Here is a 20,419-nt window from a genome sequence, read left to right on the forward strand (position 1 = left end):
GCATTGTCTAATTTGGTAAAAGTATTTCGGTACGCTTTTATGGTATTTCAGTATCTCCATTTTTAAATACTTGACAATAATGAGGCCAAAACTGACAAGGTCCAATGAGCTGCTAAATTAAACTGAAATATAGAAAAGTTTATCCTATTGTTTCTCTGCAGTATTTAGTCTACTAGGAAAAAAAAATCTTTGTTTTGCTATGTCCTTATGCATTTATTCATGTAACTCAAATACTAGAAATTTGAATGACCATTCTGAAGGTTCAAGAGTAGCTACTGAATTGCTTCTGTGAATCACTGCAGCACGGAAAAATAAAAAGCAGTCCTGCTATTTCCTAGTAGAAGTGTATGTCAGTTCTAATTTGTGTTTATTTTTGTCTTTCTCTCAAAAAATGCACGTGTATGTGTTTAGTTAAAAGAAAATGTGTTTTTTTAAATGGTTGCATTCAGATTCTTTCTAATTACAATATAAAGATATTTGGTCTATACCATTTACCAGATCTCTCTTGAATTTAGTGAGCAATTCCTGGTGTTATAAAAGAAAATAAACTTCTCTCCCTTGAAGGCTCCCAGTTAATTATCTGTGGATGTTGGTCAGGAGGGAAGGGAGCAGCAGAGAGAATGAGGGAATTTCTCTTTGACCCCGACAGTTGAACAACTTACACTCTGGAACATGAGATTTGATTATCTTAGCATGTGTTACTACAAATGTTATTAACAGTCATAAAATTATCCAGCTCTTTTAAAAACAAGTGACAGCCCAAGCTTTGGACTCTTTCTGACCTCTAGTGAATTCTACAGCCGTATAATGCAGAGTGTAAAGCAGTAACTCCTTTTGTTTGCTTTTAATTTATCAGCTGTTAACTTAATTGCCTGTCCCTTTGTTTTTCAAAGACAAATGACTTCTCATCAGTGTAAGGTGGAATTCCGCAGTTCGTATGATTTTTTTATCATTTTCTTTTTAAATCTTTACCTTTTTGTTGATGTGTAATTTTACTACAGGCTGCTGTATGAATTTGCTGCTGAAACAAAGAGTTAATCAGAAAGTTCTCAGATACTGCCATGCATCATGCCTTTGTGCATGAATAAAAAGTTGGAAACCGCATGAAAGCAGTAGTTGGGTTACCACACAACTGGATATGCTTAAGTCTGAACGCTTCATAACTCTAACTACTGGGGAGCTGCAAACTTATAAATAACCTTGCAATTGGTTAAAACCATATTAAAACCATATGAACAAAGACATAAAGCATTTGGTTAAGGGGGCTCAGTAAGCGCAGTAATCCTGTTGAAAGTAATCTAAGCAGGGCAGATCCATAGCTTAGGAGTGCCTGCAAGTGTGGCAATAGTTATGGATATGTCAATACTTCGTGTATAGGAGGGCATAATATCCTACTTAGGTGGAAACATTTGCTATTTGTTCTTTTTTGTTTTGTTTTGTTTCTTTAAAAATATATTATTCAATCCATACACTTATTTTTAAAGATGAGTTTCAATGCACTGAAGTCTTTTAACTTATTAGTATGTGCTGAGTGCTTCCAATTCATCTAAATCCTTCTTATTTGTGTTTGGAGATCAAGATGACTACTGCTTACACTAACCAGAGGCTTTAGGAATTCTGATTCTTGAAGTCAGACTTGCAAATTAATTAGCTAAAGAAAATGTTTACAAGTAGGCTGTTTGGGTTGGCATTTATTTATCTGAGGAAATTTTTGCCTTTAGCACTCTGGTTTCACACCTTTTTCTAGACACTTTAAATTTTGGTGACATTGCAATTCTCAATTCTGAATCCAGAACTTAAGTCTTCAAAGAAGAAAGTTCCATATCATGACAATCACTATGAAATTCTGTTACTGAATAACTTTGAGTATTTTCTGCTTGTGATAGTCTTGCATATCTCACATTGTCACGTGGAAGCCAGCTGACTGAAGCTTGCCATTCAGGCACAGAAATTTTAGTGTAAATTCCGTGTTATCTGCTTTTAATCTTTTACTTTTCAGTCATGCTTTAAGATGGGAGAATATATTTAAAAGGGGACCTAATGGCTTTCCTCACCCTACATCTTGTCAAGGAAGTTGTTTTCTTTGAGGACCTGTAATGTAACACAAATCTGCAGTCGGTGGCAGGGATGCTAGACCATGCTATATGTTCAGCATACAAAGACAGTACTGGAACAGTTTAAGAGCAATACAGGGGCCTTCGAAAACTGAAAGCAGCAGTATTTTGGGGTAGAAATTCACTGAACTGTCCATCTTTGGTTCCAAAGATCACTGAATTCAAGTATTTCACTTACATTAAAAAAAAAAATAAAACATAAAAGAAGTAAAATCAGATTGTGTCAGCATCATAGAACTTGGCATAACCTTAATTCATGTAACCTGTAAAACAGTGGTTGGAAATTATATATTTTGCATCTTGAATTATCTTAAAATATCAGCATTCCTACAATAAATTTGCTTACTTTACTAATTTCATTTCTTTGGTTTCTTGGAGGAACTCCCACTGCTATGATGTTGAAAATAAGTTCTAGGTATTCACCACGGTTCTGCAAAACCAAAGGCCTTGCTTTCAATTGTAACAATAATGCCATTATTGTGTTTATCTACTTTGCCATCCAGAGAATTCCAGCAGTTGCATGCCTGCACACCAGTAGAATGATTGACATGGTTGTAATAAGGTTAATGTTTAAACTTCCCACCCGTAATAACTAAAATATCCAGAGATAAGGCTGAAAGTCAATTTGTAATTATCCCTGCTGTGCCAAGATGTTGCAAAAGATTCTAAGTGGAGGGTAAATTAACTTTTCAGCCCTAGCTGTTAAAAAGTAGTAAGAAGTAGGTTAAAAGCTCGGGACATTGGAATCTTGACTTTCCAGGAGAAAAAAAAAGGGGGTTGTGATTCCTCCTTATGCAAACAGGGCATTTTCTCTGTCTCCTTTATGTTCTGAATATAGTAAGTTGTTTGCCTGTTGTTTACTGTCCATGGTACATGAAAGGGATATAATAGATCACAGTTAGCAAATAAGCTACTAGAACTTTTAGTATCGAATAATTCAATTGAAATACATTTCATACATAAAGACAACATGTAATAATTATTTGTAGTTATTCTAACTAAAGTACTGTCCTCAGAAGAAATAATATCCCTTCAGTCATAAGCTCTGTGGCTTCTGTGAATGACCCATATTAATTCAGTTTCTAGAAACTGGCTCTTTAAATTAGTGTTGGTAACTGCTTCCATGCTAGACTATTGAAATAAAGGGTATTACATCATTGTCCAAACATGTCTACTTAAATAAAAAGTATTTGTTTGCAAAAAATATATATATTTTAAATCTCTTACACAACGATCATTGTGTATGCCATTTTCCATTTCAGACTAAGCATACATTTCAGATGTGGAAAAAGCAAGCATGTTGAAATAATTTGAGGCATGGGTATAGTCAGATCAGTCTTGGTAATCCAGAAGGGAGGGGTGCCCAGTGCATTATTACATTTCATATATTATTTTTCAAGAGATGGATGCAATCAGTCATCTTCTCGCATATGGTTTGAAAAAAAATTGTCTTGCTGGCAAGTAAACTGTTATTTAAGTACACAATCCACGGTACTACAGAAACAGTTTTGCCAAACTTGTCCAAGTATTCTCACATTCTTAAAGATGGTATAAATATCATTTATAGCAAGCCGTTTACTTCAGACTATATGGAATGCCTTCCTGCTCCCCTGATCTAAGTGTCCCAGTTTGCATTATGGCCTTTATTGCTTCTGTTTGATGGAGTGATCAGTAAAAATTTAATGACACTATAAAATAATAAAAATGTCATTAATTTACCACGGATCTTGGATGCAGTGGTTGTAAAGTTACATTAATAAACAGAATATTTTTTACAACAAAAAGCATTGTTACGTGGGAACATATAAATAACACACATAAATTTAAGAGCAATTTTACTGTTAGCACACACATTATTATGGAATAGCCAATAAGTGTATAAAACTTAGTATATAAAATTTTATGAAAATATACTGTGCACATCAAAAATTCAGCTTTTATCTAAGTGCGGAGAAAAGCCATTATTGTGTGCTTACTGTTTCATTGCTGTTCTTTCACAAGATCACAATTTTATATTTGTTTCTAGTCATTTGAAGTTTGCAGCCTTTTCAGAGGTAGGGGCTACTATTTCCTTTTCCTTTGCTCCTTGCTTCACTAAATCATTCTTTTACCTTCCACACATGAAGAGAGAATTAATACTTTCTGCCAGAACGTGATGGAAAAGTTGCTAATTTAATGCAAAGCTAAAAATAATGCCAAAGGGCTAGAAAGGCTTGCTTGGCGACTCTGGAAATAAGGGATAACTATCTAGCAGTCTATCTGTCATCACTGGGGCTGCTCCATCACTGACTGTGATAGTATGTGAATATGATGGATGCCACAGCCTTGTGGCTCATAACATTTAACATTCATCAGCTCTCACTAACGGGGGCTTTATAATTTAAATATCTTTATTTAATATGCAACATCTACCTCATACATCATAATTTCAAAGCACTTAGAGAACCAACAGTCCTGCAAGACAGTTGAGCAGACTTTAATTTTTTCAATAACTTTAACGTTTTCTGCATGTTGGTGACTGACAACGCATAAATAAGTGCCTAATCATATCCCAGAATGGAAAATTAAGATTTTGCTGCTAAGACGAATCTTTTTTGTCTTCTTTTTCTCATTTTACAGAAGTGATTATCTTTACTGTGTCTTCAACATATAAAGAAGCGCAAAGGATCTGAATTGTGCTGGGAAGCGCTTTTAGCTTTCTCGTGCAAACTCCAGTTGACTGTGTTGATCTAGTGATGAGGAAGGGTTGTCATGTCATGTCCTAAGCCTTTTTTTTCTGAAATTTAAATGGGAAAACTTAATGCGACTATACAGTACAAACTCCTGTGCAACAAAACAGTTCAAAATAGAGGTCCAAAATTATTTTTCACAGGAAACAAAACACCTGCATTGTCCACAGTGGTGCACTTTATTACAGACTGACAATAATTTTAGGAAGGTAGCAATATATCCAGTAGACAATGTACATGTGTGCAAATATAACGCATGTGTAGGTAACGTATTTGTTAGCGCAGCTATGTATAGCCATTTACTTTTAATGAAGATATGTCTTTATTTTTTCTTTTCCTATAGGAATTAAGTACAGAATCAATCTTCCTCTCAGCCCTTTCTCACTCTAGGAAAAAGTTGTACTTTTAAGAGATTTTTAAGCAAGTAACTATCCTCTTTAACATGAATTCAAACAGGAGCAAAGACAATCCTATAACAAAGGATTGGAGCCTAGTGGGACAAGTCTCCTCTCTAATAATAAATTTGAGATACATTTGTTGCATTTCATGGAATTGTAAGGGCGTCTTCCAGATAAAAACATGATTAGTATTGAGGAAGATTTTGATATTTTTTACAATTCTCTGAATTTGCCTAAACCAAATGCAAATATTGATATTTTTTTTTTATGATCACTATGGAGATTATTATCAGTAAAAAGGCAAGCAAAGGAGTGACTTTAAAAGGCATTTCCAAGACAGAAATATAGCTAGCTTTGTTACAGCTTTTTATGAATTAGAAGGAGTGGGTTACGAAATAACTATAAGTACATCTCCTTTGTTTGACAAGCGCAGGTATTTTTATGGTATAAGTGCTTTCATTTTACTGTTCCTGAACCTTATCATGTAATTTTCTCTTTTCTCCTTCCATGTCAAAATATTGATATTCTTTCAGATTTTTTTTTTAACAGAATATTTTCTGGTAAAATCAAAGAGAATGAAAGACTAGAAAGATATTTCAAATGTGCATATTGATATGTAGCAGGGTGTGTTGATTTTTATAGCAGAAAGATATTTCTCCTTCTTCTGGAACACACTTAAAAGCTGTTCTTCAAAGAATACTGCAGGTGCTGTGTTAACTTACTTAAGAAAAAGCTTTTGGCACAAATATTTTGGAAGACAATATATGTGCCAAAAGCTGTTTTCTTAGTACTGATCTTTGTTTTCACCTCAACTGCAAATCAGCCCTTTGCAATGGAACGCAGAATCCTTGACAAACATATTTTTTTATTCTGTCTACCAGTAACACAGATCCCATCCTGATGATTCAGGTGTATTGTTACATTGCACAACATCTTTCAGTAAAATATTGGGCTTCTAGTATTGCGGTGCCTTTCTGCAGCCACATTTCATTTTTAACTCTTTTCTTGTGGGTTCCTTTGTGTATGTAAAGTCCTTCATCAACCACAGGTTTTACAGAGGAAAATAAGAAGATAAGCAAATATAAAATGCAGTGTGATTTTGTTCAACAACTGGAAGATTCTGGGGAACTTTCAGAAATGCAGTTAGTACCTGAAATGCCTCAGCTGCGTGTTGTAGCAAATCCAGTGTCAGGTTGTGCTTTCTCCTCTTCTTCTGCAAATTAAACAGAAAATAATTTAAAAAAATCCACGGCTGACGGAATCAAAAGAATGAGGAATCAAAAGAATTCCTCAGTTGTTGGCCTAGTGGGGTTTTATTACTGAAGGGTAATGATAATAGAAGAGTAATCCCATCAGAAAATCTGAGTTTTTGGAGGTGGAGCAAATGAGGAATCAAGACCTTCAAGTATGTTTTGTCCTTAAGAACATTTCCAGGTTTCCAACCATCTTACAGTAGAGAAGTTTTCTTCTTATGTCTACTACGCACAGCACAGAACTAGGTCATTGAACAATAGACTGAACAGCAATCAGCACTCTACTTCTGCATAATGCATTAAGTATAACATGGAGAAACTGTTTGTCGAGCTGAAAGCTGGTATTTCATGTCTGTAAATTCAAGCTGACATGACATTTAATATTGTTTCATAGTAATGAACAACAAGGTTTCATTCATTCACAAGTACAACATAATGCCAAGTTTAGTCTGAAGAGGTAACAACAAGGCAAGAGGGAAAACATGGTATGTTCCTTCAAATGAGAACGCTAAATTAATGATAACCATTGAATGCTTTGCTACTGATACACAGTACTACAGAGACTACTATTGTGAGACTGTATTACACTGTCATTTATAGTGGCCTTGTCCAGTAGTTGATTGAAGAACTGGGTTAACACATAAAATACCTTTAAGTTTCCACTTTCTAGTTCCAGATTTCCTATGGAGGTCTCCAGCTTTCAAAAGCTTTCTGTTTTACTAGGAGCGTGCACTCTTTTTCCTTTTTTTTTTCCTTCTTTCTTTCTTTTCTTTCTTTCTCTTTTTAATCTCCTTGGGTTCTGTTTCCACTGAGGTACAATTTAAATTCCTAGACAAAATAATAATATCAGTTCTGTCATATATTATTCCTTCTTTCAAATACTTGTCTGTGACAACCTCTTGCATAAAATTCAGACTTGTGTTTTCTCAGAGGTATGAATGCGAACTTGAATCTCATAGTGGGGAAAAACTGCTTTTTTCCATTAAATTAGCAGTATATTTTAATACAAACTCTTATTTCAACTGTTGAATTTTCATGTCTCCCAAACATTGATTGTCTTTTCCAGTTTAAGTTAGAAAATAAGTGGAAAGGCAAAGTGAGCAGCATCGATCAGCACTGTTTGCTGCCAAGAGTGTTTTGTATTTGCATGTACAATCACTTATGCATTATGGCAGTGCAGATCAAAATATCTCAAAGTTTCTGTATCTGTTTCACATTTAAAACTGATTTTCATAAATGCAAACATTCAGAATCTGTAAAAACTTGTCCCTGAGTTAAGATTCTAATTACATGCACTCATTATTTCTTCAGATTTAAAAAATAAAGCATGTATCTGTGCATACATATATGCACAGGCATATAATGAGAACTAAGCTATATGGAGCATTAAGACTACTTATTTTCTTTTCCAGGAAAGAACAAGGTTTGAAAATTTAGGCCCACAGTTAACAGGGAAACCCAATGAAGATGGGAAACTGGGCCCTGGTGTCATTGATCTTACAAGGCCGGAAGATGCAGAAGGTGAGTTGCGATTTTTACTATGGATTATTGAACACTGCATCACTAATGGTGTGGCTGAAATGCTTCCAGTGCCAGAAGTACTGTCTAGCCTACATCCCAGGGTAACGGTTGAATTATTTCTGTGTCTTTTTGTGAGAATGTAGTAAGTCTATAGCCAGGAGCAGACACATGAAAAAGACAGTATAGCCCTCTAAGCCTTTCTGCAGCACAACTTTTTTTCCCCTGAAGCAGCTGTCAATTAAGTGTTTACATTTTATGCTATTACAGAATCACAGAATGGTTGGGGTTGGAAGGGACCTCTGGAGATCATCTAGTCCAACCCACCTGCTAAAGCAGGTTCACCTGGAGCAGATCACACAGGAATGCATCCAGGCAAGGCTTGAATGTCTCCAGAGAAGGAGACTCCACAACCTCTCTGGGCAGCCAGGGCTCTGTCACCCTCAAAGTAAAGAAGTTTCTCCTCATGTTTAGATGGAATCTCCTGTGCTTCAGTCTGCGGCTGTTGCCCCTCATCCTGTCACTGGGCACCACTGAAAAGAGTCTGGTCCCATCCTCTTGACACCCACCCTTGAGATATTTATATATATATTCTCTTCTCCAGGCTGAACAGACCCAGCTCTCTCAGTCTCTCCTCATAAGACAGGTGCTCCAGGCCCCTAATCATGTTCATAGCCTGCCACTGGACACCCTCCAGTAATGCCTTGTCCTTCTTAAACTGGACCCAGTTATGTGCCCATAACTGGACACAGTACTCCAGATGCAGCCTCACCGGGGCAGAGTAGAGAGGGACAATAACCTCCCTTGACCTGCTGGTCACATTCTTCTTAATGTGCCCCAGGTACCGTTGGCCTTCTTGGCCACATTGTTGACTCATGGTCAACCTGTTGTTTACCAGAACTCCCAAGTCCTTCTCTGCAGTGCTGCTTCCCTAACCTGTACTGGTGCCTGGGGTTATTCCTCCCCAGGTGCCGGACCCTACACTTGCCCTTGTTGAACTTCATTTTGGTCTTCCCTGCCCAGTTCTCCAGCCTGTCCAGTTCTCGCTGAGGGCAGTACAGCCTTCTGGTGTGTCAGCCCTTCCTCCCCAGTTTGGTATATCAGCAAACTTGCCGAGGGGGCATTCAGTCTCTTCATCCAGGTCACTGATGAACAGGTTGAACAGGACTGGACCTAACACTGACCCCTGGGGAACCTCACTAACTACAGGCCTCCAATCAGAATTTGCACTGTTGATCACAACCCTCTGAGCTCTGCCATCCAGCCGGTTCTTGATCCATCTCACCATGCATTTGTCCAGCCCGCACTTCCTGAGCTTGCCTATGAGGAGGTTGTGAGAGAAGGTGTCAAAAGTCTTGCTGAAGTCAAGGTAGACAACATCCACTTCTCTTCCCTTGTCTACCCAACCAGTGATATCATCATTAACAAAAGCATAGAGAACATTAAGAAATTTATCTCAGCAAGGCTATATATATATGTTCACCAGTTTTTAAGGATTTGGCAGCTTTGAAGAAAGCTAGAGCTCCTTGAGACTACCCATCAGTGCACTCATAAACTCTTCAAGATATAGCAACCACCATTTTATTGACAGACAGCTGTCAAATGATAATGGAAAAATATTTCACATATATGAAAATGTCTTTTTTATGATATAAACTGTGAGCACATTTACACTCATTTCAGTGAGAGTTCTATATATCAGGCATACAGTGTCAAGCCACAGGTGGAAATCAGTTTTTGTCAAGACAGAGATTAGTCTCTAGCAGGGATACCATGCATGCTCTGGAAATTGATGCCACTGGTATCCTCTCTAACCTATGATACCTTAGAAGAGAACACGTAGATAGATAGGAACCCCACCAGTCACTGTAGTAAGATTAATGTACTATTCAGATAGAAAATTATGCAACATTTTGCCTCTTCAATCTACTTCTGTTTGAGAATCATTTTGCTCTTTTTTAACTGAAAGTTGTAGTTATACCATTGTTCTTGAGAAAAGCTTAAAATTTCTCTAAACTTTTCCATTAATTTCCAAACATATGACAGCTTCAAAATTAGCTTTTTTTTTTCTTGTATCAGAAGAATAGGACATAATAAACTTGTGATTGTTGACAAGCAGACTTATTTTCAAATGATTCTTGAAATATTGTGACAGAAATTTTCTGATAAAGAGGCATTAATATTTTCTGTGTAGATAAATATTCCTATGATCACATATTCTGTTCTATCTCTCTGTGACCTAGAAATAAATGGTCCGGGTAAGGTCTCACAAATTGTCCCTATATTTTGAAGTCTGACAACAACAGCATGTGTAAATGTTATCTTTACTGAACAGGTAGTACATGATATGCCCGTAATAAAACTTCTTAGAGCCCTGCTTTTCCTTGCTTGCAAACAAACCTACACTATCTTTAATCAGTCTATAGACAAACCAAAAAAGCTGAATTTAAAAGTATTTTAGGCAAGGACGTCTGTACAATGGAAAAGCTGCAAGTTCAGTTCCAAGATGTTCCTGTAGTGAGGGATGGTTAACTTTCAGATTTAATTCAGGAAAATATTCATGCTTTTTGGCTTAATATTATGATTAGCTTATCACATGGAACTGACACATGCTCCAGGAACACATGCTGACTCATTTTTGGCCTTTTTTTTTTTTTAAGTATTTTAACATAGTCAAGATTTTAGGTCTCCATAGCAGTAAGATAAGATGATGACTGAAGGTCATAAGCCATTTATTACAAATAATATTCTGAAGGAGGCTAGCATCTTAATGAGACATTTCAGATTTTCCCTGTATATGTATTTATTTTTTTATATAGTTCCTTGTAAGACAAATTATTCTCAGATTTTCACTTTTAGGGAGCTATTATATATGAGCTTCATTTATTCATCCTTTATTAGATGTGATTGGCCACTGTTGTATTGTCTTTAAACAGAAAAATAATGAACAGAGCATAGGTAAACAATAACTTTCAGGCAGGTGTTTTGCAATTATTTTTTTTCTAGAAAAAATAGGACTTAGGAGATACATGGACTTTCAGAAGTACTTGTTGACTAATCAGTTATTTATATACTGATTTGTAAAGGAATTTCCATCCTGCAGCAACTTCTCATATTTCAACATGTCGAAGGATATTTTTTCCTCAGTTGGGATGAAAAGTTGCAACAGAATACTTACAGATACACAGTTACTGGTTCAAATGACATCAAGTCCCTGATGCCTTTCTTGGTTTGGCTCATTTCCTTCAATTCATACTTTCTCTTTCTAGTGTCCTTAATTTAGTATCTTGATACACCTCGTGGTACTGACAGCCCCTCCTGTTACTGGATAGTGCAGAATGAAGCTTTGACATATGTAACCCAAGCTACAGTGATGTGTGCCAGTTTAAGGACAGTGTACATGTCTTTCTAGAGCTAGTGGGGCAGTTTGAGGCACGGTGTGTTGCCACATGGGAAATCTGAGTTCGTGAATGGATTCAGATTTCCAGACTTTGTTTAGCAGCCAAGAGATCTCTCTGGAAAAGAGGTGCTGGACAAATACCTCTGCTGATATGAAAAAAAATGTGGGCAGAAGTTCAAAACTGAGCTGCTTATTTGTCCTTGCAGTTGTAGACAAGGTGAATTTAGATATTAGCTGGATATAAAGAAAGACATTCAAAATATCACCCCAGGTTTTCCCCTTATCTTTGGCAATGTAGCTAAGACATGACACTTCTAGCGAGGCATCATTTAGAGTAAGAAGTCCATTGAAAACAGTGCTGCTGAAATGTCACCAGTTAAACTGTGGCCTCTAATGTACTCTGCAATGCTACAGGCTCTGATTGCCTTCAAGAGTATTAACACTTCTAATTGTCATGAAAGCATTACACATCTTTCTAGGTTTACCAAGTCACAAAGTTTTTTATATGTGTTGCTACTATTTTGTGCTTCCTTAAGTGTTTGTTTCAGCACTGGGACTTGTTCTCCAGACCTTTGACCAGCCTTGTTGCTCTTCTTTGGCCCCCTCTAAGAAGAAAGCCTTCTTGCATTTTAGTGTTGCCAAGGTCACAATCTCAACTGAATATCAAAGGTTCCAAATAGCCATAGTTATATTCATCGAAGACCTGGTGTGTTTCACACCTTCCTTTCTGTTTTGTCATTGTTACTTACTTTTAATATTTTTTTCAATCTTTTGTAGATACAATTTGAGTGCATGTTGCTGTTGACATCTTTAAATAATATTTACGCATTTTGTTGTGTGTCTTTATGCAAATAACACAGTCATATAGCAAATAAAGTTTTATGAAGTGGTGGTCAACTACTGAAGTAACATACTGGTGGTCAACTTTTGACTCCCTGTCTTTCTTCATCAGAAATACATCCAGATCTCTGAGGTCCAAGTGCAGTTGTGACATAGTGATTGTGGGGCTGTTAGATCTGTCAGATGTTTTTTCTCCCATCACCGGAATATTAGAACTTCAGAATTATGAAATTTGCTACATTTAGCGAAGATCTATTGACTATTTGTAGAGGGCTTTTTTAGTGGGTGGGAGTGGGGTTGGGGATGGTGGGGGGTGATAGAACATTTATTCCTGAGCTAAGGACTTCAAATTTTGTCCCATTGCTGGCCATAAACTGGGGTAACGGGCAGTTTGGGCTGCATCCTGGTCCCCAACTGTTCTAGGACAAGGGGGCAATGGAAATGCAGTTCCACTCCCTGCCTACCTGCCCACCTGCATTTCTAGCAGGCAGCCAAGACAGGCCAAGTCTAGGAAGTGCTCCTGGTTCCCATAGCTTTGACACAACCTTTAAGGTTCAGGTTATTTGTTGTGAGAAATATCAGCAGACTTCTGTGTTTTATGGAATGCCTTTGTAATAGAATCTAGCAATGATTTTTCTCTACTCCTTTTATCTTTTCTGTAACATATGGCAGTGATCTGAGTTTGACAGGATCAGAGTCATGTTTTTTAATTTTAGGAGTGCTTGTGGTACTGGGTCATTGATCAGAAGCTGAAGCTACATGTGTATTTTTTTTTTTTTTTTGAATCATGAATTATAAAACAAGTCTTGAAACTCTTTAAATTTAGCTGTATGCAATTGTAAGACAAATATGAAAGGGTAGGGCAGGATGACTTTAAAGACTTAACTTGTTGTCCCTGACCAGTGTGTGAAAGTTTTTTTACGATTAATGGTAACTAGGTGTACTTTCAGAGATGACTTAGCATATAAAGTAGTATTCAAAGCTTGTGTTACTCATAATGACCTAACTGTCATCTGAATGGAGGCCTGAAAATCATCAACAAGAGTATTACATTAACTACAACATAAACCAATATCTCTGTCACTTCCTTACCCACCAGCAGGACTGGGCTAACTATATTAAAAATCATGCTCAGACTGTATTCAAAAACATTGCCACTGACTGTGACATCATTGATGAATAAACCACAGCTATCAGACTTCTATCATTACTTGGAAATCCCAGTTGTTGTGTTAGAATCTATGATACATTTGTAGGTAGCAAAATTAAAAAAAAAAAAATTGAGAGCCTCATAAAAGTTTGGTAGCTGCTATGCAAAATTATAAACAGCAGCCAATTATAGAACAGGATTTTTTTTTTCTCCAAACCTCATCATTTTAAAGGAAACATCATTCTTTCTGTAGGTGGTTTCATGATTTTGAACATTTGAGGTTGTCAGTACTGAAATACAGCTAAGTAGCATGACTATATCAAGACAGCTTTGATTCTATCTATAGCTAAAATTTGTTTTCAAACATGATTGACATAAATCAACTGACCAGAGTGCGTAGAATATAGTCAGGAGCCATAGGTGAGCTCTGTTTAAATTCCAGGTGGAGGAACCTAAAATATTTAGTTCTTAATTATCTGAGAATATCGGATGATCTGGATATGTTTTTTAAGTTCAAATTCTAAAAAAGATATTCCTTTCACAGATGCTCACTTTTGGTGATAACACTGCTTCTTCTGAATCGTAGAATGTGCTCTATGTTTATGGATCTTGTGCTTGTATAATGTGCTCTGTGTTTATGGATCCTGCTGTTTTTGCGGTTGTGGTCAAATGCTTTGGAAAATTGTAGGAAGTATGTTAAGATTTTGCTTTTTAGTAGATAGAAATCTGCAGAATAGACCTAAAGTTCCTGTTGACAATTACTGATTTTACCTTAGCTCAGGTTGCAGTGTGGTTTCCTTCAGCAGTCAGTCAGGGATTCAAATTCCATCAAGACCTGGTCTTCATTCCTGCCAAAGATCTGGATTTGTTAAAATACAGTTTTCTTGATTGGATCCTGGGCTCAGGGAAAAAACATCTGAATGTTATTGTTTTGCCACTGCCTTACTGTGTGATTTTGTAAAAGACAAATAACTTCTCTGTGTCCCAAGTGAAAAACTAGATGCATTATGAAATGAAATTAATTTTTATAAAGCAAATGGAAACAGATGAAAATGCCATATTAGTACTTAACATTTAGTTCCATGTTCATTTGTGTCAATATATTAGAATCAAGGGCTTGCGAGTTAAACATTTGGCCTCGCAGTTTGCTATTTGGGACAACAAAGACAAAGACCTTTTCTTCTGAGTCTGTTTTCATGTTCAGCAGTGAGCTTAAGAACCCAGTTCTGCAGCATTTCAGATGGTGGATTTGCTGACCAACATACAAAGTCAATGAATCGCTCAATATTTGCAGCAGTTAACAGCTGTCTCTCTTTTTACATTCATAAAATTAGTACTTCACATTCATATTTGACTTGGGCTAGCCACATTGCAAGGCGTGTTGTAGTACAATGTGAGATTCTGCCTGCCCAAAAGCGAGGGAAATTGAGTGGCAGAGAAAAAAAAAATGGTGTTAGGCTTTAGCTGATTGCCAGACCATGGTGAATAATGAGTGGTTGCAATGGCAGCAGCAGCAGTCAATGTGGAATCATGGGCAGGAAGAGGAATGAGCTAACTGGGAAAAGACAGGGAGTCTTTGCAATGTGGAATGTAGTTTCTTGGCTATGTGGGGAGAAACATGAGAACAAGAAGTACAAAGGGAGCCCAAGGGTGAGGAGACACTGCCACCTTGTCCAGCTCCAAATTTTTGTCCGTCTGTCAAAACTTCATTTTCTTCCTCCCTAGTGATAGAGCAGACCTCATGACAAGTGCCTGGGTTTTGCAAATGTATTAAATAAAAAACCAGATCAATGCTATATTAAAGGAGTATCTCTACTCAACATTCTCATATATGCCCAGTAATAAATAATTGCGTATACAAGAGGGTGACACGTTTCCTTCTTAACTCCAAGAAAAGGTTGACTTTGAGCAGCTGAAGAGGTAAGTGAAAAGGAACCATACATTTGCAGGCAGATCAGTCTTGGCAGGCTGCCAACAGAATCCAAACCTGTGAGGTAACTTGTTTAACACCCTCCTATGCAGAGGTGTAAACAGCAGGTAGTACATGCATGACAAAGCATCACCCACTTTTGTGACAGCACTTCATAAATACTGGAGGAAAGAATGCCTCTCCACGCCAGTATTTGTCGCACGTAAATATTTGTAATAGTTGCTATGGCAGTTGAGAGGGGAAAGATGGAAATCAGAAAACAGTGAAAGCTGTCTGAAAACAAAGAACTGTTTCCAGAGAGAGTGCAGTAAGCTCAAGTCCTGGAATTTTTATTCCCCTGAATTCTTGTTATGTGTCTGTGATTAAAAAAAACCAAATCCCTTAAAAGTATTCTTATTATTTAAAGATAAAATAACTTATTATCTTGGTTAATTAGACCAGATGCTAAAAGGTGGCCTTCATTAATTGTGGTTGCCATTCTTATCACCTGTGAAGCTCTTTGATTGTGCCTGATACATGAGTGATACCCTTACATTTTTCAGAATAACACATAACAGATCAAGAGTCTGGGATGAAGTACTTAAGCACAGTATTTCAGTTGTGTTGGATGAGATTCGGTGCCTCAGCCCTGTAGTAACTCAATGCCTACAAATAGGACAGGAATAAGGCGTTCTGTCTTTAGGAACCATTCCATCACTTTTCTGATGGCGACCACTTCATGAATCTCCTTGTTGCTAGCATCTCCATAACATTTCACAGGAGGAACTCCCACTTTGAGTACCGAAAAATCTGAGCTGGGGGTGTGCAGACTGATCTTTGCAATGCATTGAAACTTGTTTCTCTCAAGATACTAATATTTAACATATATGTGCTTCTCACTTTCAGAATAATAAATGTGGATGTCCTTCGCAAATGTTACCTTTTGATTTTTAACTCTCTTAGGTATTTTTTTGCTACTGATAAATATGAGGCTTTCTTGTTTGCTGTTTCCATACTATAATAATTGATTCTTATAGAAGAATACCTCTATTTACAAAAATTCTAGTTAGATTCTGATGTTGTACAACCAGCCACTGTCCCAATGCCCTGACTTTCACCTATGGGTGCCTATTAGCACAGTTATGGTCAAGGGCTTGTCAGAATTTCCATTATATAGTAAAACATTTTCAGGAATTTAGAACAAGGCTGTAAAAAGTAACTGTGGGCTGCAGTTTTACTCAGAAAATCTTTGCCCATGGGAACTGAGCATCAGTCAGTTTGCTTAGCTATTTTTAAATTGAGTGAGTAAAAAATTAAATATTGTAGTTCAGTGGTTTAAAACATTTTTTACACCCATGTACAGCCAACACAGGTGTAAAACACCCCATGGTCCTGATTCTTAGCTCTGTATGTCTTTGCATTTCTCCAGTATCACAAATAGAGCTTGAAGCTGCCTAAAATGGCATAAAATTTCCAGGCACAATTGAATTTTCAGCTGAGAAAGCCACAATTATACGTCATGGAGAAGAGAGGAATCTTGCCCTTCTTCCTTACCTTCTTGAGCACAGAGAGTGGAGCAGAAATATGAACACATTAAGGAAAGAACATCATATATTCTGGCTAAGCATGAGCAATTCATACAGACTCAAACAAGTCCTCTTCTTTGTACAACTGTCTATTTTTCTAAATTTAAACTGCACACCATTTTCTCCTTCAGGAATTTCAGTATCTCAGCAATAGAAAACTGTTTAAGAGCATCTGCCTTTCTTCCACGTAGATATGTCAAGTATCTAAGCAAGCATCTAGTGCAGAATGTAGTAGCAAGGGGACAATATTTTCTTAATTTGTACTTTGATTTAATTTTACAGAATCAGTGGTCCAAAATGCATGTAGGGTTGGCATTATCACAGCTTTTGCAAATATTAAGTGATTATGTTTTCAATTTGGAAGGGATAGTTTCACAAGAAGTGTAGTATTAAAAAAAATAAAATTGTAAAATTTCAAATAAGCTCCTATTGCATGGTGGATCCCTCATTTTTAATCCAAGCCAGGTTAATGTGGCAACATATTTGGACATGCCATTACCCTGTTTGTAAACATCTTCCTTGCTTCTCTCACAAATCCCAAATACACAGGTGCAACATATTTGAAAAATTAGCTTTAAGAGAGTTTTTCCTAACATTTATTATTACTTGCTAACTTACAGCTCCTGTAACCATGCTGCTTTTGCTTCTCTCCCTTCATGATACATTATTTACTAATTATGTTACTAATTATTATAATATCGGCACCCCATGTGAAAGACAAGGAGAAATCGCATGTGTGTATCCTAGCCCTTGGTCCTTGCCATCAAATTACCGATATATGACAAGTGAGAACAGAAAATACTGGATGGAGGGAATTAGTTATATTGATACAAAGAATGATGTTGCATATGCTAGAATGTGACAAATGCAATTGTGGATTGAGTGCAGAAAATAGGCCACCAATGCAGTGATTCCAGTATGCATTAAAGCCTTTTGCAAAGTATTCTGCATGTCATTAATATCACAGAATTTGAGGGAGGTGGTTTTATAAACATCTCTCGTGTTGTTAAACCACATTGTACTTAAGCTTTTAAAATTCATTGGTTTGCTACATAGGAGAAAGCAAAGTTGTTCATTAACAGTGTTCAGCCACACCTTGAACAATACATCCCATCAAATATGAAGTCAGGCTGCTTTTTTTCTCTGTGATGAATTCCTGTCTGTCATTTCTCCATCTTAAAACCAAACAAAGCGTTGACTGAAATATTGCATGGATCATGTCCTATGGCCCTTGTTCAGGCAGGATTAAAACAAACAAACAAAAACAACAACAAAGAAAGCAAATGGTTAGGGCTGACTGAAGAATTAATCCCTGTGTTTTAAATCAGTATCATGTTTTCTGGATGTTCTTCTAGGTGACACTGTCAGGTCAGGAGAAATTTGAAGTTATGTGAGTAACAGCTCCACTGGCAATAAAGCTGTTAGTCTTAAGGAAGCACTTTTCTGTTGAATAGATCAGTATATTCCTCTCTGTATTGTTTTGACCTTGAATGTGATTAATACAGTAACAATAATTGCTCATCTGTTAGAATAACAGTTTTCCTTGAAACACAAACAAACAAGACAATCTGCAGGATTGATAGATCTTGTCAGATAACTACCAATAATTATTAGTAATATTTCTCTTGGGCTGGGGTGTTTTGCCCATGGTTTTCCTTTCTGTGGGCCTCTGCTTTCCTCATTTGAGTATGAAATGAAATATCAAAGAGAAACAACAATAGTGTTTGTGGGAATGGTGATTATAGTTAGACTCGATGACTGGCAATCCCTTACTTCTGGTGTCATTACTTAGTCTGAATAACTTTCAACTTCAATATGTTTCACATTTTTTCTATCAGTAATATCTGTGTCAGAATGCGGTTGCTAGCATTTAATTAATTATCTGTGAATGGTCTTGAAATGTGCAAGTAGCACATGATTGAAAAATCTTATGACACTTAAATACCTCCCCAAATTTATAGTAGAGGCTGTTGCTTCGTCCCAGTTTCTATGTAGATATTTCATGGATCTTCACAGAATAACTTCTCGTGCTCTTATGTTAGTTACAGCACAAGTGGGAATATGTAGGCCAGTGAGGGCTTAAGTCAGGCCCACAAGTGCTAATTAATTCAGTTAATATTCCATGTAATGTAAAAAGACCATTGTATTGTTTTAGCTGCATTGCATGCCAAATTTCCATGAAGGTTAATTTTGCCATAAAATGTGGTCAGGAAATCCAAACTGTTTGTGTAAGCCATCAGTAGAGTAGCTGCATTTAGCAGTTTTAATTCATTTAAATAATGTAGATTTGGGCATGGCTGGCTGTGGAGTATGGATGTGCTAATAGCTTATTTAGAAATGTTTCAGTATTTAATATGACCCCAACTAACAATTGGTGAGTGAACTGCTACCACTAATAGAACTGAGAACAGTTGATTTGATTTCACACAGAAGATATTTCACTATTAATTTTAGCTCTAGCCTTTCAAACAGGGAAAGACATACGCATGTTATGAGGATTGCTGTGAAAACTGGTGCTGTGTTTTAATTGAGATTAAGAATTTTGCTTGCATATGTAAACCAAATGTACAAAAAAAGTAAACTTACTGCCACCAAAACTGAAAACAAGGCACTTTGGAAAATATATGCTGCTATATAACTGGCTAGAATTTCCTTCATTTTGCAAAGCCACGAGCCACATGCATCAGCTCACCACAAAGTCATTAGGTCTTTTTAAACTCAGATGAAAAACATTAACAAATACCACAAAAGGCTTTAGTATGGCCCCTTTGTTCATTCACATATGGCAGTATATAACTCCTGCACCACTTGGGTCGTGTGTTTGTTTAAGCTGCCTCCATCAGGCCAGCCCTGAAAGAACAAAAGACATCTTGAGCAATCCTAAGCAGGAAATGGGCTAATCTAAACATGGCTTGTGACACTAGAAGTAGAATAGAAAGGGGAGGGATTGATTAGTCATTAATGTCCAATTGACTCCATATGGATGTTGCAATAATAAGGCCTTTTTCAGTGCAGTAGCAGAGTTATTGAATTAGAGGTTTATGTTTCCTCAGAGCTGACCTTAGGGAATTCCCTTTTTATTCTTCTTGTTGATGTTTTGAAGAGAATGGAGTCTCTTAAGAGGAAAAATAGAAGCCTTATCATAACTGAGTGTTGCATGGATGTAGCTAACCTGTGCTACAGTATATTCCCACCTCTTAGTATTTACTTAGCACATTTCAGAACCCTTGCAGATGAAATACTTCAGAGCCCATTTAATTATTCCAGTATTTCATGAATCACTCGCGTCTTTCTCAGTTTTACCCTCTTTCCATTCACTGACATGCAGCCTGTAAGAAATGTTAGGCCCTGAAATCCCAGCTGAATAATATTTGTTTAGCATTTGGAATGAAAGCAGCTTGACAAACACACACTCCCCTGCAGAGCGTTTGTGCCACTGTGTGACTACAGGCATCCCCGTTCCAGAGCGAGTTGTGTTTCCAAGTGCATGTTAGTTTTGCCTGGTGATGACAAGACGTGCCA

The 20,419-nt window shown here is 36.9% G+C and overlaps 1 protein-coding gene across 17 annotated transcripts in view; it reads left to right on the top strand.

Moving 5' to 3' along the window:
• The window catches only part of SOX6 (SRY-box transcription factor 6), a 384,531-nt gene that overhangs the window by 343,080 nt on the left and 21,032 nt on the right, over positions 1–20,419 (top strand). For all 17 annotated transcript variants that reach the window (XM_065066134.1, XM_065066139.1, XM_065066137.1 and 14 more), the window contains one exon: positions 7,907–8,015. In XM_065066134.1, the coding sequence (XP_064922206.1) occupies positions 7,907–8,015 (109 nt within the window). The remainder of the gene's footprint in view (positions 1–7,906; positions 8,016–20,419) is intronic.

Source organism: Columba livia, chromosome 5 (genome assembly GCF_036013475.1).
Source record: "Columba livia isolate bColLiv1 breed racing homer chromosome 5, bColLiv1.pat.W.v2, whole genome shotgun sequence".
Taxonomy (NCBI): Eukaryota; Metazoa; Chordata; class Aves; order Columbiformes; family Columbidae; genus Columba; species Columba livia.